Source organism: Parambassis ranga, chromosome 24 (genome assembly GCF_900634625.1).
Source record: "Parambassis ranga chromosome 24, fParRan2.1, whole genome shotgun sequence".
Taxonomy (NCBI): Eukaryota; Metazoa; Chordata; class Actinopteri; family Ambassidae; genus Parambassis; species Parambassis ranga.
In genome coordinates, this window is record NC_041043.1 from 717,407 (window position 1) to 739,402 (window position 21,996).

General features: G+C 42.6%; 2 protein-coding genes across 2 annotated transcripts in view; both read right to left on the minus strand.

Annotated features, from left to right (window-relative positions):
- Positions 1-576: 576 nt before the first annotated feature.
- Positions 577-21,408, minus strand: LOC114429170 (dihydropyrimidinase-related protein 5-like). The gene is made up of 14 exons (XM_028398060.1): positions 21,316-21,408; positions 13,647-13,761; positions 13,043-13,192; positions 6,342-6,500; positions 4,896-5,075; positions 4,672-4,740; positions 4,491-4,535; positions 4,234-4,309; positions 3,985-4,141; positions 3,761-3,902; positions 3,525-3,667; positions 3,239-3,446; positions 2,432-2,609; positions 577-2,363 (listed from the first exon to the last, which is right to left on the minus strand). Exons 2-14 carry the CDS (start codon positions 13,758-13,760, stop codon positions 2,278-2,280), a joined length of 1,707 nt encoding a protein of 568 aa, XP_028253861.1. The 5' UTR covers position 13,761; positions 21,316-21,408; the 3' UTR covers positions 577-2,277.
- Positions 18,777-21,996, minus strand: part of LOC114429164 (DNA (cytosine-5)-methyltransferase 3A-like) — a 62,656-nt gene continuing 59,436 nt past the window's right edge. Inside the window, exon 24 of the mRNA XM_028398039.1 lies at positions 18,777-18,790. The gene's annotated coding sequence lies outside the window, so the exon portion shown is untranslated. The remainder of the gene's footprint in view (positions 18,791-21,996) is intronic.

Sequence of the window (21,996 nt, forward strand, 5' to 3'; positions counted from 1 at the left end):
CCTACTTTTATATAGGTGTCCAGGACATTATTACATTGGACCTATAGGTGATAATCAGTGCAGACTTCTGCAAAGACGTTAATAGGAAGTCCGAAAAAGACGTCTTTAGGACATAAGAAAAAAAGGTGACAGAATTGAGTCTTATTTTAGTTCAATTTTTTGAACAATGAGAATATGAGAGAAAAATGTGGCCTCAAAATCATCTCTCCGTAAACTAATGCAGTCTCTTCATCTCTTTCAAAGGACATGCCATTTAGCATTAACTAAAATGGTCTGTGTTTGTTCTCAGTTTGTAGAGCATTTCTGAGACAGATTCTTTAAATTTAAATGATCATAGTGTGTTCATTTCTATCTATAAACTACTTTATTAATCATTAAACTTGATAAGAACACAAATCCTGTTAAAAATGTGACACAAATAGAGTCTTAATCTTTTTTTATACTTTATTCTTTTGCTGTTATTCTTGTGGTAAGAAACAAGCAGCCACTTTTACAGTTTCAACAGGTTCACTGTCCAACACAACAATAATCTACAAACACACGCAGCCACTGAGCAGTCACAGTGCCTTCAAAACAACAAAACCAACCAACAATAAAATAACGTCATTATAGGTAATCGTAGAAAAACAGCACCATTTTTTGTGAACCTGTGGCTTTCGGGAGAGACGATGCTTCTCCATCTCCTGCTCACAAGGTGCTCTTCATGCATGGGTGTTGGTGTGGCACAGGTGATTTACATTGGCACATTTATTCTTTTAATTAAAAAAAAGACTTCTAAATATATAGAGTACACAGACAACAACACGTGGTCATGTATAAATATAATACTGCTAGGCAGGAATGAGACATCATCAGGAGGTGAGAGGATCAGTGGTTTTCTTCTTCAGCCTGTGCAGCTCAATCATCCTACTCTGTGGAGACACACTGCTCTAATAACAACCCCGCTTCATTTTTCCACAGAAAGAAAATTCACTTTCAAACAAGCCTCTGCAACTCAGCATTCACAATCTGAGGCCTCATTTATTGTGCTCAGTGCTTGTGTCTATGCACAGTAGTGAGCAATGAGGTCAAGATGGGAACTAAAGTCCAAGAGCCCAGTGCTAGGTGTGTTGATTATCCTTTTAGCATGATAAATACAGGTGTGGAGAGTTACTCTTCTCACACTGGTGCAGAACCAACATGCCACTTAGCTGTGGGTTGTCTGCTTAAGAGCACATTTTGGCCTTAGCTCAGGCAACATTTTTGCACGAAAGAAAAAAAGCTTTTTATGGAGAAGCCAGTTGTGAAAGTGCCATCACCATGATTTAATAAATTAAGCCCCAGGTGTTTTCTGTATTTGCTTAGAAGGTTCTAAGATATCTCTCTGGTGAACGAGAAGGCACTGCATCCCTTTAATAACAAATCACCTAATCATGCTGTGTATTAGCAGCAGTGACTGTTTTACCTTCACCGCCGTCCTACTGTCATGTGCTCTGCAGAGTCTATAGATGCCACATGCTCCTGTGACTTAGGTTTCTTGGATAAGCACACAGGTTGATACTTGCACTCTAAAGACCTTGTTACATTGCAGGTGATGCAGGGATGTTTCTAGGATATGTGTCTGTTTTTGTCAGAGGCAGTGAAAGTGTAAGGATGGAGGAGGTTGAGTCCTATTCTGTTTAGAAAGTGTAGCAGTTAAAATCACACGGTGTTTAAAGCAGTTGGATTTCATCACCACACAGCACGGTTCACCCGTTGGAAACAAAAACACTGTTAGAGGAACCCACGATGACAGCGGTGGGTGTTATAATCACAAACATAATCCATACACATCTTCATATGAGTTTAAAGCTATGGTGTCTACAGTGTGCTGTATGTTACGTGTGTGTGAGAAGGGTATAATAGATATTTCACTAAATCAAGTTCTACTAGTTTTAAATAATTCGATCAACATTAGTTTAAACCATCAAAAACTGTACTGGTTTTTATCTTTCACAGTTGAGCAGACTTTGTCAATGTTAGCCTGATCAGCTTGAATTTAGTAAAAATGTTTTAAATTCACAGAATGCCATTTACTCTCATGTAATTAATCAGGTCAGTCAATTAAGACACAAATGAGATTTGTAAAAGTTCCTTTGGCAAATCACTGATCGTCAGTTACCAATCACAGTGCCGTGCTTGAATTAATGTTCCCTTCTAGACTTTTGTCCTGTGATTGAAAATCAGTGCAGTTTTCCTGGTTACTCAGAAATATACAAAACACAGAGGCTTGGACGGTTGAAGCCCGAGCACCAGGGATTACCAGATACCGCTGGAGCGGCCACCAGGAGGGGCCAGGATCCGGGCTGAAGACCTCTTCGGGATATGATCATCAACCTGGGATCCTGAGAGAAACATACAGACAACATCACAACATTACATTGATTTTCTGTTGATTTTCATTTTGGCTAACCTGAGAGGCTGAAAGACGACTCATGGAGGTCTCGGATTCCCTGGTGCACCCGAGCACAGGGTTTTGAGGGGTTCTCTCCATCCGTGGAGCCCAGACCAAGCTCCTTCTTCATAGTGTTGGCAACCTTGGCCACATCACCAGAGTAAGCATCCCTTTCAACTCCTTTATAAGCCTGAGTCTGGAACAGAGAGAGTGAAACTACATTACATGAAACTCAGTAGTGACCAAAAAAAACCTCTTGTGCAGGATTGAGATACTGTTGTAAAGTTTGGCTGACCTATTCTAAAGAGGGTATGATGTATACTTTTTGTTTTTAATGGAGTTACTTGACACATACCTCCCCATGTAACTCTAACTACAATTGCTCTACTTGGTGAGTATTTCCTACTACACTTACTCAGCGGCTGACACAGTGGATCATGTTGTGTCTGGAGCTAATAATAGACAAATCATCAAATCTTTCTGCTGAGACCTGAAAATATTTGGCATATTTGGTGGCTGGCAAACCAGTAAGTTTAGTAAGTAGGTTGTTCATTTTTATGAAGTGCAACAAAGATGGAAAATGTAGTATAGAGAATCCACTGAAGATCAACAGCTGCAGAAAAACCGTGTCAGCCTACAAAAGAGAACAGAAGCATTAAATCCTCTCAGCAGGCTGTCAGATCAGTGGAGTCACACACAACGGGTGTGTGATTGCAGAAAGTTTGCTGTCAGCAGACACAGCAGAGAACAGCATGAAGAGTCCTAAAAGAACAACTTTACTTAAAAGAAAAACTATTTATAACTATTTTGAGCGTGAAAGTGAACCTTTTCTCTCTGGACCATCTTCTTATAGAGGTAGTCAGGGAAAGTGCGCTGTGGGTAGAACTTTCCAGAGCCCTCGGCACACATGAACACGCCGTTTTCACACACCAGACGACCTCGGCTGATGGTGACCAGGGGAACGCCATGACAGCGCAACCCCTCATACAGATTGAAGTCTCCGCCCTGCACCTGAGTGCTCACAGAGATGGTCCTGCACACACACAAAGAAAAGCAGTCTGTGTTACGCACTGAATCCACGATGAGTAAGAAAGTCAGATGCTCACTGTACCTTGTTGCATCTGGGTCCCAGACCACCACGTCAGCATCGGCACCAGGGATGATGCGACCCTTGCGTGGGTATAGGTTGTAGATCTTTGCAGCGTTAGAGCTGGTTGCTGCCACAAAGTGGTTCTCATCCATTTTTCCTGTAACCTGCAGGCATGTTGCAAGTTTTGAGCAAACAACAAACAAATTATAATCAAACAAACTTACTGTAGTGTCTAGGTAATGCCAACACAAACGTACCACTCCTCTCTCCCAAATGACACTCATCCTGTCCTGGACTCCAGCCACTCCATGAGGGATCTTAGTGAAGTCCTCTTTGCCCAGAGCTCTCTGCTTTGTGTTGAATGGACGATGCTCTGATGCCACAACGCTCAGGGTGTCACTGTAACACAGGAAGTTCAGTTTAGGGCAGTGTGCTGTGTGATCAGAGCATTACGGGATACTACTGTGTGCAGCAGACATACTTGCCCAGCAGCCCCATGAGGTAGCTGGGTGTGGTTGGGTCGATGCGAAGAGGAGGGACAATAACATGGGCGGCAGCATGGGCCCAGTCCTGGTGGTAATACTGCATCCCATTCAGCACAGCATGGGCGACCGTGGTCTCAGCATGGACCACCTTACCTGGAGAGACACAATGAGAAGAGGAAGGTGTTTATCAAGTGCTTCTTCATCACATCTACTCGATTTGGGTTTTCTTTCTATAAAGAACTCACCCTGAATCTTAGCAGCAGCAATCATGTCTCCAGCAGACACACTGGAAACATTCACCAGATAGATGGGACAGCGGGCCTGTAATCAGAAGTGTGAATGGGTCACACAGCTCTTTTTGCCTGCCAGTGATTATACAGAAAATTTTAATTCAGTATCTTTTATGGGATTAAAAAATGCATGCCGACATTTCTGCAAAAAAGTGATCTGTGTGGATAAATTTAAATGTGCTGTGGTGTATTTCCTAGTCTGGTCTATTTACCCTGTTCGCAATGGTGATGGCTCTGTGAGTAGCCTCAGACTCCAGCTGCAACAAAACAGAACAAGGTGAACCTTAAAAATAACAAGCAAAAGAGCAGAATATGTTTTCCCCCCTCTTTAAACTTAGTAAAACATTTACTACAAAACTAAGTGATAGTAAATAACCTCAACTGTTAATTTACCTCCTCTGGTCGACTGATTTCTATTCCTTCTGGTCCACTGATGCCCAAATCCAGAGCTTCTTTGGCGCCCTATTTACACCAACACATACACATATCAGTCTTTACAGTTTACAGTTTTGCAAGTCTTTCCTCAACTTCTCTGACAAAAAAGTTTGCACTGGTGATTTTTTCTGAAGCGAAACATATAGTAAATATGGAGTGATTTTAGTGTGTCTGCTGTGTACCTCTGCCACCAGCTCTCCGTTCTCGGCATGGACACGAGCAATGGCGCCGATGTCTTTACAGGTCTGCAGTGTCTGGTAGAGCTCTGAATCCCGCAGCATCATCATGTCTTTGTAGGCCATAAACATCTGGAAGGAGTTCACTCCGTGCTCCCTCACTAATGTCTCCATCTCACTGCGCACCTGTTCAAAGTTCAGAGGAGGTCACACAGAGCTCACAATGGTATGCTGGCAAGAGCAGATGGTGCAGCACAGTAAGTGGTCTGAATGTGGGTATGGAATGAAAACGAAACTGTGTGTGTGTGTGTATTAGTTATATGGGGCATGAAATATGCTTGGAAAGCAGTCAGAATGAGATCACGATTCCACAGACATTTGGCACATAGAAAAATCAATTTAACAAACTATAGTGTAACCAGCTGCTCTGTTTCTGTAGGCCAATAAGATACAGCAAATACATGTAACACCATAGTCTAGATGAACACACACTCTGTGCTTCCATATTAACTGGTCCTCATTATTATTTTTTTACAGAATGTAAAAAAATGTAACCAATTTCTGGTGATGAAATGCAAATTCTCAAATTTCAGCTCACAATGTGAGAATTTGCTGCTTTTCTGTGTTTTAAGCTAAATTAAGGTAAGGTAAGAATGACTTTATTAATCATGGAGGAAATTCTTGTGCAGATGACATTTAAAGAGCAAATTACAAATTAAAAATGTAAATAAAATACTTACATTTGAGTATTTTTCAAGGATTGGTTGAAAACAATGTATTTGACATTTAATACAAAAAATACCACAAGATAATGTGACCACTAAAACAAATGAGATGCTGCAAGCTACTGATTATATTTTTATTGAAAACATTTTTCTGATTTCCTTGTGTCTGAGTGCCACCTCCTCACTGCATCTCGACTAGATGACTTACAGCCAGTAATATAAGGCATTAGTACAACAATAAGCAAAACACATATACAATTAACTTTCAAATGACAGTATAATTAAGATAAGCTTTTCAAATGCCAAATAGAATAAAACAATGAAGGATTAATAACAGTACTTTTTCGAAGCTCTAGCTACAATTATATCACACAGTAACAAGGGTGATAATACATGCTAGATTACAGACAGTCAGGTGTTAAAGCTTTTACTATCTGTATAAGATGTGGCATATGCACAGAGGCAGCAGATGAGATAGTACTGACATTAAAGCCAAAGGCTGAATAAGCCACGTTGACTCATAAAATCTGCCTAATGTGCCCACTGAGCATGTGTGTTAACCCAGTTCTTGTAACGTTTAATCTAGGTCATTACACATTTCACCCAGAAACGAAAAAAGGTTTGGCTGCTGTATTATTAATTCAGCTTGAAGAAACAAAAGTTAAAGAATGGCATCTGTTGTCAAGGCATTTCCATGCTTTCACTTTTCACATACAAACACACAAACCTTTGGTCCCCACCAGGTCACCCCAACATGCAGAGTGTAGTCACAGCACGCCTTGGCATCAGCCAGAGCTCTGCACTTCTCGTAAGCATCCACCAGGGAGCAGTGCTGTTCAGGCAGGACCAGAGCCATCACCATGGTGGTGCCACCCATCAGAGCAGCCTGTGTGAGGTGAGAGGGGATGAGGGAAAGGGAGAAACGACAAATAGACAGACTGATTAGAAAGAGGACAATGATGCCACTGTACAGCACACAGACTCTGTTTGTCTGGTGACAATAGTCCTTCCTCATGAGCTGTTGTCTCATCATTATAGTTCACTATTTACTGGGATTCAGACAGTCAAGCAAGGACATGAAGGTTAACCTAAAACTGTTTTGGTCATATTTTATTGACGTTCTCAGCCTAGTTTCCTGCTTCCTACCCCTATGTATTTATCTGTGACTTAACTAAATCTATCAAAATTAGAGTTTAGATTTATATGTTGAGAAATGCATTCTGTATGTGATGGTGGTATTTCACAGCAGCTTCATAGCAGCTCCAAATTAGAAAATAATGACGATGAAGAGTAAGATGATAAGACATCGAACTACTGATGAAGATGAAAAGACTGGGTGGAGGAGATGCAAAAGGGAGGCTAGGTAACTGTTAGGGTGAAGGGAGTGGTGCGTGGTGATTCGTCTCAATCAGCTGAATGGTAAATGCACGATTGTGTAACCATGACAACAGATACTGCTCAGCCATGCCTGTCGAACATCCCACCTTCCTCCTCCTCCTCTCTCCATCCGAAATTGTGGTGACAGTCCCTTTCAATATCCTCTAACAGCAATATTGCACTGAGGAGTGATGAGGAAAAGGTAAAAATGGTACATAAAACAGGAAATGAAAAGACTTATCACGTCCTATACCTGCTTATACACTTTTAAGCTAAAAAAATACAGTAAAAAAACATTACATTTAACATTTTTTGTCGACGTGAAGTCATTCGTCCAGACTCCAGACGTCTCGCAGACACAGAAGAGGTTATCTGTTTCTCCATGACAGCAATGAGCAACCAAGTTTCCCGTTACCATAGAAACCAGTCCCAATCATCTGCATCGTCAGCATTTACTACACATGTGTGTGCATTAAGAGTGTAGAGTCATTTATCACTGTCAGTGAATGTTAATGTGTGTGCATGTGTGTGAGAGAGATCGAGGACATGGATACACAGCTCGGGGATTGTGGGATTTATGCTGTCTGTCTGCATGGCCTAAATTAAAATGTACTGCCACTCCACTTTAAAAAAAATGATAAAGCAGAGAGGAGAAAGTAAAGGAGAAAGATGTACAGGAAATAATCAGTCGATCCACTCCTGTATTTACCACATCAACGTCTAAAATTAGACTGTTCTTAACAGCAAATCTGTTATAAGATCTAAGAAGTACCAACTCAGTTAAAACTGGAGGTTATGGCTATAAGCATGGTTCTCTGATTAGCATGAGTGTCTCACTATGGGAGAACGCCCCCTGTGTGATCCCGACAGACGCTTTAATTACACTACACCAGCCCTTGGGGCTGGTATCAGTGACGTCTATGTCGGGAGGGACCGGGACCCTCCTCCTATATAATAGGCTGACATAGCTTCAGTCACCATTCAAACAAGCTCACCTCTTCCTCGCTTCCATAGCAAGGAGGGTGGTCTGGTGAGACACTCACTCATGCTAATCAGAGAACCATGGTTATAGCCATAACCTCCAGTTCTCTTTCATAGCATTCATTTCGTGTCTCACTATGGGAGAAATACTGACTCCTGGATTGCCAGACACGCCTGTAAAAATAACAACTGTCCCAGAGGGGCCTCACGAAGAGTGGGTTGTACCCCGTGAAAGCTCTACCCCAAGAACTGAATGTGCCAGGGTTGGAACCGTAACATCCAACTTGTAAAACCTAGCAAAAGTGTGGGGTGAAGCCCAACTTGCAGCTGCACAAATTTCCTGGGCTGAAATCCCCCTAAACAGAGCCCAGGAAGCAGCAAGGAGTGCGCACGCAGACCAGCAGGAGGCTGAAGACCTTTGGTTGTGTAAGCCAGAGCTTAGCCTCCACAATCCATTGGGAAAAGGCGCTGTTATGAGATTGGCTTGCCCACACATGGCTTAGCCCAGGACACAAACAACTGGTCACTCTGCCTAACACCCTTTGTCCTGTCCAGATAGGTCCTTAGTGCACGGACCGGACACAGCGTATGCAGACGCCGATGCTCCTCAGAGGAGTAAGGCGGTGGATAAAAAGCAACCAGCTCTATTGGGGAGAGAGACCCAACCACCTTTGGGATAAAGGCTGGGTTAGGCTGCATACTGGGTACAAGCTTCATGCACAGACAGGGCATGAACCTCACTGATGCACTTAGCCGAGGCCAAGGCCAGGAGCAGCGCCGCCTTAAGAGATAGCACCTTCAAGTCCACCTGATCCAGTGGTTCAAAAGGTGGACCAGAAAGAGCATCCAGCACCGTGGGCAGGTCCCATGATGACGTAAGAGACCTAGATACAGCCAATTTAAATTGTGCACCTTTCATGAATTGACACACCAGAGGGTGTCGACCGACAGATTTACCATCAAAACCAACATGGCAAGCAGAGATTGCCGCCAGGTACACCTTGATGGTTGAGAAAGATTTTCCCTTCTCAATGAGGTCCCGCAGAAAGGATAAAATCACCCCCACAGAACGCTGAAAAGGAATGGCCTGGGACTCCGAGCACCAGCTCTCAAACACTTGCCACCACTCACGGGCCAGGCCCACAGAGCCAGCCTCTCTGGGTGAGGGTGAAATATTTCCCCTTGTGCCTGGGATAGCAGGTCCCCATGCAATAGCAGCTGCCATGGCGTGCCCACCAGAAGCTGGAAAATCTCCGCCATCCAGTGTTTCGCTGGCCAGTGCGGAGCCACCAGGATCACGACCAGCCCCTTCTCCCTCACTCTGGCCAGAGTTGGAGAAATGAGAGCCACTGACGCGAAAAGGTCCACTGTCGCCGTCCATACCGCAGCCAAATCTGCTTCACCACTTCTGGGTGAAGTCTCCAGTCTGCATATAGAGGGATCCCCCTGGAGAGCAGGTCCGCCCCGCAATTCAGTACGCCTGGAACATGAGTCGCTCTCAGTGACTGAAAGTGTACATTGCTCCAGACTATCAGTCTGTGTTCCAGCGCATGCAACCGCAGAGATCTCAAACCTCCCTGCCTGTTGATGTAGGATACCACGGTGGAGTTGTTTGTCCTCACTAGGACATGGTGTCCCCGCAGCCAGGGGAGGAAATGTTTTAGAGCCAAATGCAACAGCAATCAGCTCCAAGACAGTTTATGTGGGTGAAGCGCATGTGAGGGCCCCACTTCCCGTTGTCCTCCCTTTATGTGTAGCACCCCAGCCTGTGAGAGAGGCATCTGTAGAGATCACCTTCCTGGCCGAAACAGTTCCCATGGTAGCACCCTGGGTCAGAAACCCTGGGCTCTTCCACTGGCGCAGAGCCAGGGAGCAGTCCACAGAAAGCCTCACCCTTCGATGACCATCTCGAAGAAGATCTAGGCCAAGGGAGGTTACCCATCGCTGAGGCCCTCTCATGTACAGGTGTGCCAGGGGTATCACCACCACAGATGAGGCCATCAGGCCTAACAGCCGCTGACACTATCTGAGTGTGACTGTGTTGCCCCTGTGAGACAGTGCAAGGCTTCCTTTCATTGCCACCACCCTGTCCTGAGACAGGAAAGCTCTGCCTTGGAGAGAGTCCAAAGTCAGGCCTATGAAGGTGATGCACTGAGAGGGTGTCAACATGCTTTTTTCTATATTCAGGCGAAACCCCAAACTCACCAGATGTTTCCTGAGAACATCTGTATGGTGGGCCGCCTCCTGGGGTGTAGAGGCTGCGACAAGCCAGTCGTCTATGTAGGTGGCCACGCGGATGCCTCTCTCCACTTGTTTCCCTGTCTTCTTTGCTTTGGGCAGCTTCTTGCCATCAAAGCGAGACCTGACTTCCTCGGCTTGAACCGTGGGCCACGGGATGTTGAGCCTTGCAGCTGCACGTTTGCACATGTCCTGCATGTCGAGATCCAGGGGAGAAGACGCCGAAGGGATTTCTCTCATCGCGACGCCCGGCTTTGCAGCCCCACCGGTGATTCTGAAGTTTGTTTCTTCTTCATCAGCGTCTGATAACAGGAGCTCGAAGTCGGCAGACTCTCCCTCCTCGTCGTCAGCGTCTCGTCTCTTCAAACTGTATTTCTCCCATCATTACATAAGCTCTGTGCCCACTAATGCTGCCAATTAACCAGATTTTCACTACAAAAATATGAACAAAGAATTCACAAAGAATCTCTGTCTCTTCTTTGACTCTGCCTAACTAATATGCAGCGAGATGCAGCTTACTCTCCCTGTGGTGCTATGGTGAAAACTACAGGATGAATATGAATGTCTTTTTTACACAAAAAAACTCTTATGCTGGTAGTCTAATGTTTTTGAGAGTTTTACTTTCATCTCCTCTGACATGATTTTGCTTGGCAGTAGTAAACCCCAACACTATTTGAAGGTAGCAAAGAAGTTACTGAATGACAAGGTAATATTGTAGTCATGCATGTGTACTGCAACACTTATAGTTTCCACCAAACAAAGAGATTTCATTTGTCATATTTTGAAAAATGAACCAACCAAATGTACTAATAGACAGTGGACAGGATTATTTATAAAGCTAACACAAACAAACAAACAACAGGGGGGGGGGGTGTGCAGTATTTTTATTCACTTAATCCATAGTCTTAATCTAAATTATACTGTACATCCATCCCTCAACATGCTGCGGATCACTGAGAGCAAAGCTGAAATGGTGGGTGACACACAAACCCTAAACAGTGACATGAATCCTTCACTCTATTAAAGACCCCTAACCCCTACTGTGAAGATAATCCACTGGAGAGAAAGTAAGATAGCCTGAGTGGAAATGAGTGTCTGTCTCTGTGCTGGTGTGGCAACAGCATTTGAGCAGCAGCAGAAACATTTTATGGACTAAATTATTATAATCATAAAGAGATTAACTGGGGGTGAAATTATTATAATTGCTGCCCAGAAATAACCAATAAGAACACAGAAATTAGATCACATGTGTAAAGCTCGTACATTTGAAAGAGGAGTACAGACTGTGAGTGACTGATGTGAGAGGATGAGAGAGTCCCAGTACGTCAGAGTCCGGGAGGCCATCAGTGTCAGACAGATTACCACTGCAGCTCTCTGATCAGCCCCTTTCACCACCAGTCATACTTCATGTTATAGCTGAACACCTCACCTTCTTCCATCCACTCGTCTCATCTTCTCTTCGGCCTGCAGAGGCATTTAAATGATCTCTGCCTGCTGGGAGATATACTGCTTTATTTTATTACAGAAGGCAGCCAGTAACAGCTCTTTATTGTAATGACCTTCAGAAGCATGTGTTCCATAATATTGAGATGACTAAACTGAAAAATTACTCCATTTACTTTTATATCCCGAAACCTATTAAATTGTCTGTTGCAGTCAATGATTAGGAGCAAAAAGCACTTTGGTGGATGTGTACTCATGGGTACTCTGGTACTCCATCTAAATCTAAAACCTAATATTTAAATCAAAATTTATGTTTACGTTATATTATCTTTAACAAGATGCTTGAACGCATACATAAACTGATCATTTGTATCCATTTAATATGTCCTTCTAACATTAGACGCTGTTATATAAATTGATTGCCTTCCAAGAGGCGTGATGGGTGAGACAGAAGGGGGTGAAGCAGAGAAGCAGGGGGGGAGGAAGGAAGGAAAGCAGACATAAATAGTGGGAGGGGGGGGGTGGATGAGGAAGGAAATAGATTTGGGGTTCAACAATTGCACATGAGCCGTTGCTGTGGTAACGAAGTCAGGCATGCACACACACACACACACACACACTGAAATTTCCAGTCAAAGAGCAGGGTTTAGTTGCCATGGCAGTGAGTGTAGGGATTGATGATTTGGGGGTTGCTGTGGGGGGGGGGACTGGCATACAGATGAGTCAATCCTGCCCAAATTCTGTTCACCACGCTTCAGTTAGCATTAAACTCAAGCCTCATTTCATTAAGCTACAGTACATACACACAAGTCCCTGCAGTTAATACTGCGACAAAGTTTTGTGGCAGTGCCTGGAAGATGATTTGAAGATTTGCTTCAGAATGCTTCCAAATAATCTCTTCTTGCTCTGTAGTCCAGGAGTATTTTATACTCTTCAGTAAATCTACACTTAAGTCGTCAATAGTAAAATGATCTTGATGCATACCACTGAAGAGCAACAATTACACTGCCTCTCCAAATCACTAAATTGTTCTCCCTGCTCAGAGTCTAAGGGGATCAGTAGAAAACCTGCAGAGCATCCTTAAGGAAATAAACTAACAAATGAAAACAGAACAGAACAGCTGTCTGCAAGTGTGTGTAAAAAAAGTGTACCATAAACTACCGACAGCTGACAGCTTCATACACGACTAGTATGAGAACATATGCGGCCATTAGTCTTGATGAATGAATGAAGTCGAAAGCAGGGGTGAACATTTGACGATAGACAGAACAGAGAGTGACAGAAAAGGCATGTCTGAGTGAGACAGCTGTCTCTGGTTTCTAAATGTGTTTAATGACAGGCATCCAGACGTGCTGAGCCATAGAAAATGTCCTGTGTGTGTGTGTGTACCTTGGTTCCACTATAGAAGTCATCCTGGATGGTAGCATTCATGAATGTCTGCTGCAGGTGTACACTGGTGTCTATTCCACCAGGTAACACCAGCTTCCCAGAGGCATCAATCACCTTAGCCCCACCTGGTATCATTAGTTCCTTTCCAACCTGTCAGAGAGGCACAGAAAAAAACATCACATACTGTAACTTTTTGACACATATTTTGAGTTCTTGAGATACTGAATTCAAACATGGCAGAGAAAGCTTGGGTAACCTCCCAACTTGTGCATCTCCCAGGAATGTGCACTACAGTTATACACAACAAACTTTAAATGACCAAGCTGTCACCTCACTACGTTCTGCTGCTGTGAAAGTGAATGAAAAATCTCATGTGTTGCCATGGTAGTAGAGTAGAGAGTGTTTTAGTAGGAGCATGGTCAAATGCATCCTGTTCACATAAACTGATGCTTTTCTCCATGGCAACAATATGTGGGCTAATTACAGTGTTCACTATCATCATGTGGAGTCACAGAGTTCACAGTGGATCATTGTGAGTCACACCAACAGCTGGGGATGTGTGGAAATTTGTGCATCTGACTGAACATGCACTTGTGTGGTTTACCTGTTGTATAATGCCGTTCTCAATGTAGACATCCGCTTCCTGGGTGAAGTCGTCATTGACTACCTTCCCTCCCTTAATGAGGATACGCATGGACCCCATGTTAGCAGCCATCATCCTAGAAAAAAAAAAGTGCACAGTGTAAGAGCCAGGCAAACACTGGATTTTTGGTTCTGATTTTGTTAAAATACAGAAACTTTGATATACTGGGCAGTATTCTTAGATCTATAAAAGAGATAACTGTTGTCTTTCTGGCTTGAATTGTGTGCTGTTACACAATTGCAGTTCGTGACACATTTCTGCCTTTTTGTCTCACGAGGCAAAAACTTGCTCTAAGCTTTTAGTGTGTCAGCTAGGTCAATTAAATATTAAGTGGTGGTTCTGTAATTCACAAATCTATTATAGCATCTGTGGTATTGTAAAAGTTCTGCTGTTGAATGGACTGGTTCGGCTGGTCCTTCCTGACATATTTTTCAACCAACTGATACATCAGAATAAGAAAGGCATTATTCTGTGTGTCTCTGCAGTATAAATAAATGAAACAAAATTAATTAAAATGAACCTCTGAGGCGTCTGGTTAAGACACATGTAACCAATTAGCCTAATTTCTGCTGTATGAGCACTTTTGTGTATGAAGGCCTGGTACACAATGATTACTCCTGGCTATGGTAATTTCAGGTTGTGTCACAGACAGTACAGGAGTTATTTGAAACCTCTGAGACCAAGGCGAGCTGTTTTTCAGGAGACTATTTACAGTTATGGCTAGCTTGTTGAGAGAATCTCTTGACCTAATAAGAATAGGAAAGTTAAAATTTGTTTTAAAACCCTTTATAGTAAAACTTAAAAAAAAGTTAAACATCACACTGCAGTTTTTGTTTAATGTGTGATACTTTCAGATCATTACTGAAAAAGTAGCCTGAACAACACTAATGGGATCTACAACCTGAAAGGTTCTTCTACAAACATCTCTGTGTGCATTCTGCATGGATGGCAGTATGCAATGTGTCTGATGGCAGGACACAATGGCCTCGTAGTCACACAGAATCAACTCAAAGAGATGGAGGAAAACAAGTGAGAAGGAAAAGACAGAAGAGGGGGGTGACAGGAGAATGAAAAGAGTATAGTGAATGGAATAATGAACAGAGAAAACATCTAGAGCCTGAAATCTGTATCACAGCTGCAGGAGACACAAATCACTGAATTACACCAGAACTCATGTAAGGTGTAACTTAATGTAGTTCTATGGTACAGCAATTGCTTTAAAGAAAGATGAGTAGTTTCAGTGTGACTTTTACTATCAAAGAAGAGCAGATTCTAAGAAATTCATGCTCTCTCTGAGACAAGAGCTAAGCCTATTGCTAGTGCATTGAACAGAAATTGAGTTTAGAGAAGATTGTGGGCATGAAGAAGGGATGAAAAAAAACAGAAAGAGAACTTAAAATGAGAGAAACCAGTATGGCCAGAGAAAGAGAAATGCCCGCTGATGGAAGAGGAGGAGTAGAAAGTGGGTGATTGTGCGGAGATGAAACATAAAGTGAATGTGGTAAACATGGTGGTGGAGGGGTGTGCAGTATATAGAGCAGTGCCCTCAAGGCTTGGCAGCCAGAATAAAAGATTGGTTTCCCTGGAGATGGGAACTGGAGTGCTTTCAGTGAAAAAAGGCCATGTGCAAGCACACACACACACATGCACATACAAACACTTGCATGCCATGGTACAGCGACGCATACTAAACCACCAAGGCCATAATTCATCTAAAAATCAACAAAGTTCAGTAGAAGGTTAGGGGTATAATGGTTTAAGACAAGCAAAAACACCACAAGATCCTCTGGTACTAATAATACTAATTCTTGTGAGACAAAATGAGACCTTCAATTGTGTGAATTTTTTACAGTTTTCATGTCTGGCATTTTATAGACTGGAATTACCATTGTACGTATGACATCACTAACTATCATGTTGTAGAGAAGGTTGTAAAGCAATTCAATAAAAAACTGTGTTTACGCATAATACTGTCACAGGGAAGTTAACCTTTGACCTTTTAGTTGTATCTACTGAAAATAAATTTGTATTACATATTGATCATACTCACAGAAACTGAACAGACAGGAGGTCACAGTGATCTAAGGCCTAAGACCGCCTTCACCAAATCAGTTCATCCTTGGGTCCAAGTGAAGGTTTGTCCAGGATAGACAACACAAAATCATAATGCTGCTTTAGAGCATTCTAGCAGTGCATGGTCAGAGGTGCAGTGTCTGTAAATGGTCTCATGCACTGCAATGTGGGGTGCCAGGACACTGCTTCACACAGCCTTAAATATGGCCCAAGACTACTTCTCCTGCTGGTTTAGAGGCACAAAAACACCTCCTTACCTCTTACACAGGGACTGCTTTAGCAGGACTACGGTCATGTGTTCGGTCATGGAGTCTTCAACACCATCCAGCTGAGACTGTTGAGGATTAAGTTAGAGAAGATGCAGGTGGATTCTCGCCTAGTCTTGTGGATTGAGGAATACTTGACAAGCCGACCACAGTTTGTGAGACTGCAGAGCTGTGTGTCTGACACCCAGACCAGCAACACTGGGGTTCCTCAAGGAACTGTGCTGTCTCCCTTTCTATTCACCACCTACACAGCTGACTTCCAGTACTGCTCTGAGTTGCGTCACCTTTAGAAGTACTCGGATGACACAGCCATAGTTGGGTGTGTGGAGAACAGACAGGAGGATGAGTACAGGGGCCTTGTGGAGTGTTTTGTCAGGTGGTGTTAAGAGAATCACCTGCAGCTGAACATGGTCAAGACAAAGGAGATGTTCCTGGGTGTCTAACTGGACAATGAACTGGAGTGGTCCACAAACACTGAGGCTGTTTACAAGAAGGGCATGAGCAGACTGTACTTCCTGAGGAGACTCAGGTCCTTCAATGTTTGCAGCAGATCCTCAACACACTGTGGACAGACTGAGAAGCAGCTTCAGCAACAGACTCCTGCTGCCCCGCTGCTCTAAGGAATGGTACAGGAAGTAATTCCTACCATCTGCCATCAGACTGTATAACTCATCTGTGACTGTCAGAGCTGTGCTCACAAACTCAGACTAAAGCATCATCACAGGTGCATTTCAAACTACTCAGTTACATTAACTGTTTTTATGTTTCTGTCTTCTCCTTGATCTGCTTTATGTGTGTGTGTGTGTGTGTGTATGTACATCACAAGAGTTGTTGCTTGTCTTTATTGTATTTATTCTTTTAAATGCTGCTACTACAACTTAATTTCCCCACGGGGATCAATAAAGTTAATCTTAATCTTAATCTTAATGTGTTTCCTTAGTAAAACTAGCTTATTTGTTTCTATTTTAAAGGGCTGACAAAATATTAAATAACTTTTTTCTACAGGCTGTTTTGTTACAAATTAGGCACCTTATATAATAATTATGTAACTACGTGCTGATGAGGCTCAGCCTTGATTATTTGCACAGAAGATCTGCCAGTCATAAATTGGATGTGAGGGCCACCAGCCACTGACTCGCACTAAATCCAATAGAAACTGACACCACATTGGAAACAGTGCAACAGGCCCAGTGCCAAATCAAAAGACTGATTACTTTCTGCAGGATGATTCAGACACACAGTATACACAGCCTGACAATGCTGCTTAATTCACACAAACCAGCAAACACCAGACACAGACCGGCTTCAAAACAGTACAAATACTGATCCATCACATCCATTTGCCAGCCATGCTGTTTTTTCAGTTCTTTCACTTCTTTCAGTCCTCTGCCACTTCATCCAAAATTTAAGCAGACAATGATGTCTACATGAAAGCCTGGCCTCTATGACTGATATTTTAAGGCTGAGGCTGCTGTTGTCACTATTTTCCAGTCAGCTCTGTCCAAACCCACACACAAGACTGAATCTGAGAGCTGACTAAACAGACCGCTGCCCTGGACAGTGCCAGCTTTGTATGTCTGTGAGGACTGTAGAGCCAAAGGAAATTACTGTCAACTTATATAAATGACATTCTGAACATTGACACCTAATACTTACAAATGAGTCATCACTGTTAGGCGAGGAGACAGGAAGACGGTGGGGCCCTGACACTCCATGCTGACAATTCAGCCTTCAGGGTTATGTGGTCCATCTGTGAGCAGAGGTTCTGACCCCATTGATCGATCGATACACAGCTGGATTAGGTATAATTCCCTCCTCAATAGATGCAATGGTTGTCATTTATTAGTCCAAACTTCACAATGGATAAAGATGTAAACATGACACACCTTTCTAACACAATGCTGTGGTGGCAAATGATGGGGTCTAAATAGCTTTTCTATAATATATGTAAATATAAAGAAAACGCTTTTACCCCACAACATAGTCACAGGCTGCCACACAGCTTTCTAGAGGCACAGGAAATATATATCCTGTGGCAAGATCTATGGACGTATACAGTCACTGTTTAAAAATAACGAGACAAGTAGTCACATTTTTACACCATTTTGATCTTGTATCAGCAGGAAAGGATCTGTTTTGTATCTAGCCTACAAGGTCATCTGTAGTGGCCTAACTGTGTCCAAAAAATTAAATCTCCAGGCCAACATGCTGAAAAACACTCTTCTATTTTAGCAGTTCTTTGTTTTAGGGCTACAGTCTGTGCTTCTGAATTCTGCTGTGTCATAGCAGTTTTACAAGACACACACACACACACACTAGGCAGCACTTCTCATGCACCCTGGAACAATCTGCTTCAGCACATACACAAATGACTACAGACAAACACACAGATGCACAAAGCAAGTACCTGCACATATAAACACCAGTTTAACATGCAAGGAGACACACCCTAATGTTCCTCCTCTCATGCAGACAGTTTTTAGAAAGGGGAGTTAATTAATAAAAAATGAAGAGCAGACTGCATTTAATTCAGACTCCCAATATCACATTATCACAGTGCCACACAGATTTATAACAAGCACACAGCAACTTCACAGATACTAGAAAAAACTGCCAATAATACTGACACACCGTGATGAGGCAAAGTCAGTTTAAATTTGATATAGTGGCTACTGACATGCTCAGATGTCTGCTACTGAGCATGTGCAAGCTACATGTGTGGCACGTAAATATAAATGTGCGTGTGTGTTTATGTCTGTGTGTGTGCTGGTGCATGCTGTAAGTGAGAAGAAAGGAGTAGACAGCTGCTGACTTCTGCTTGATCCAGAGCAATCGCCAAAGGGAAGGACGGTATACATGTGTGCATATGCGACAGTCAATATATAGTGTGTACCCCACCCATGTGTGTGTGTAGTAGAGGTTTTTAAGATTCCATAACAAATGCGCATCAGACACATTTTCAAATGCTTTGAGATAACAATAGACATTGATCTATTTAACACACACACAAATTGAGGTTTAAACGGTCCTGGGTGCTACTGGAGGTTCACGGATGAATAAGCAATAAGTGAATACACACAGATAAACACACAATAACAATGATGCCACACAGCTAACTGGGGCATCACTCAAGAGGATTACGGACTATTTATCACTCACACACATGCACGTACACATTTTATCACACTGTATATTTTGTTAAAAGTCATCCTCTTTTTCCTTATCAAAATCCACAATTATATTTCCCTGACATACTTTTAGTCTGACCTTTGACCTAGACCTTTCTTTTGTGCCAATTGTTTCCCATTCAGCACCATGCAAAAGGCAAACATTACACATGTTAAGCTCATGGACTGGAAATAAATGTTGCAGAATGCTCCCTGACATGCTTATTTCTGTTGTACAGCTAGGCTTTTAGCATGGATTTCTATGGAGATGCATTGATGCAGGAAAGCGTAATTAGATATTCAGTACCTTAATAATGACACCCTTAAGGGAAATTTGTTGTGCACTGATGTGTTATCATGCTACAGGTCATGGATGTTGGATGGTCAAACAGTTCCAGAATGCACATCCCCACACACATCCCTTCAGCCCAGTCATTTTCAGAACTTTCTAACAATGGCCAATGCAGCCACTTGAAGAAGCTTTGTTATCAGCAAGTTGATAATGCAACCTGATGTGAATATTTAGGGGTTGAACATTTTTTCACTCAACACCATGTCTTCCGAGAAAGTCTCTGAATATTTATGCCCCTAGCTCCACGTGTAACTCAAAGCAAATTACATTCCATCAATGACTGCAGGCTTTTGTCGGTGACTGTGATTGTAAGCATCCAGAGAAGATATAAATATCTTTGTATTCAAACATGTTCTATACTTATTCTTTACTTATTCTTTCAATCATTCTTTGAACTTGATTGACTCTAACATCTAGGCATTGATTTTAAGACAGAGGTCCAATCTAAGCACACACCTTCAAGCACAACAACTGGAGCAGAAGCTCAACTTGGAGTAAGTAGAAGCAGAAAAAAGATAACATTTTCTATATTGGCTCTAGGTTATTAACTGGTGAAAACCTTTCATCACCATGACCTCAATAATTTACAGACACTCTTACAAGTTCAGCCCATGTGCAGACACGCCACAGAGTTTCTAGCTACAAATGTGGACAGGTTGGAAATTTTCTGCATCTGTATGTCTACTTCTAAACAATGTCTCTTCTGCAAAATGTGTAATGAAAACATGAATCAAGTTTATAAAAAACACCAAAGTGTATATATACTGATCTACTGTTCATGTGTGCAGCACCTCCTGATACGCAGGTATGTACACGTGGATGATGAAATACACGTCACATGGACCAGCACTTGTAGAGGCAGAGGTTATAACACCGTTCTTACTGCTGTGTGGGGACAGTGCAAGCCACTGCAGCACCACATACTGTCTCATGATGTAAAGATACAGTGATGTTAATTCACATGCAAAACATGCATCATGGATCATTCTAGCTGTAGGCTAGAATGATCCATGATGCATGTTATCATCTAATTTGGATCAATTTAGTGTGGTACACATAAAAGACCAACAGAAGCATCCTCCAGGATCATCAGAATGCATTCTGTTAAAGCTTTAGCATCTTGATCAACCATACACCACACCTTAATACACAATCCAACAAAGGACAGATATATAATCACCTGTTCACATTTGGTACCCAACCACACACACACACACACACACACACACTCATTCGTTTGTATGCAGGACGACCACACACCCTCCTATTTATAATCACCATGACCCTATATATTTGGCAGAACCGACAATTAACTACAACCGAATAGCAGACTTACGTAACACTGCACTGACGGCACGCCAAATACACACACACACACACAGACTCACATCTCACCCATATTTCGTCGCCGAAAGGCACAAGATGCTATTTCACCACAGTGCCAGGCGACCATTTTTCACAGCATTTATTTATGTGACATTCATTCATATTTTTGGTCGTTGGAAAAGAAAGCTCGCATTAATTAATTCACATTCAAATGAAACGGGCGAGAGGCCTCGCTTTAAGTTAAATTCTTTACATAGGCAATATACACTAATGACATTTAGCTAATGTTCTGCCCTAAACGAAAAACGAATGCCTTCATTAAAGACATATAATGCACATTTTAACGTCATGCAGGTCATTTATATTATTTATATTTGTCAAATACTGTTAAATTTCAGCCAGGGCGCCCTGACATATTCATTTTTATCCTTTTTCTGGCTCCTTACCTCCTTTTTCTTGTAGATTTCACAGACCCTCCTCCGCGGGAGATTTTCTCCGTTGCCCAGCACTAGCAGAGTGCGCGAGGACAGCTGGCACAGCGCGAGCCACAGATGCTTCTTCCCCGACTTTCCGGCTGCGGCCAATCAGGAGCCGTTCGAACCAGCCCAACGAAGGATCTGACCAATGGGAAAGCGGATGTGTCTGTCGAAGGGGTCTCCTGTCAGTAGGCAGGGGCGTGTCTGTTCCTGCTTCCAGAGATGTGCTACATTCAGCTCCGTTGGAAATATGGCGATCAGAAATGGATGAGACGAAAATTAAATTAATTTTTATTGAACTCAATGTTCTTTCCTTACTTACCACTAAAATATAAATACATGTTTTAAAAAAATAATAGTTTCATTTACAATGACGTAAACCGACTAACCCAGCATGCCTGATGAATGAGCAGCTTCAATTTAATGCATTCATCTGTACAATTAAGTTTGCATTCATTTGTCACCACCTTGAATGCAACGTCGTGGGGCTGACAGGGCCACAGCATGAGGACAGAAGTGTCCTCTCTGGCAGCCTGGCTGACTGCTGCTGTGCTGGGAATTCAGGGGAATTAATTAAAAGGAGCAGACTCACAAGACAATCAATTAACCCTAGAATGCTCAACCTGTTGACATATTTAATGTATATATTGA

Bases quoted from the DNA above. Each gene is read 5' to 3' on its own strand.
- LOC114429170 (XM_028398060.1), bottom strand. From the start codon at position 13,760: ATGATGGCTGCTAACATGGGGTCCATGCGTATCCTCATTAAGGGAGGG. The intron at 6,501-13,042 runs GTACACACACAC...CACCTCACACAG, and splicing joins ACTTCTATAGTGGAACCAAG to GCTGCTCTGATGGGTGGCAC. The intron at 3,668-3,760 runs GTACGTTTGTGT...ACATGCCTGCAG, and splicing joins TCATTTGGGAGAGAGGAGTG to GTTACAGGAAAAATGGATGA.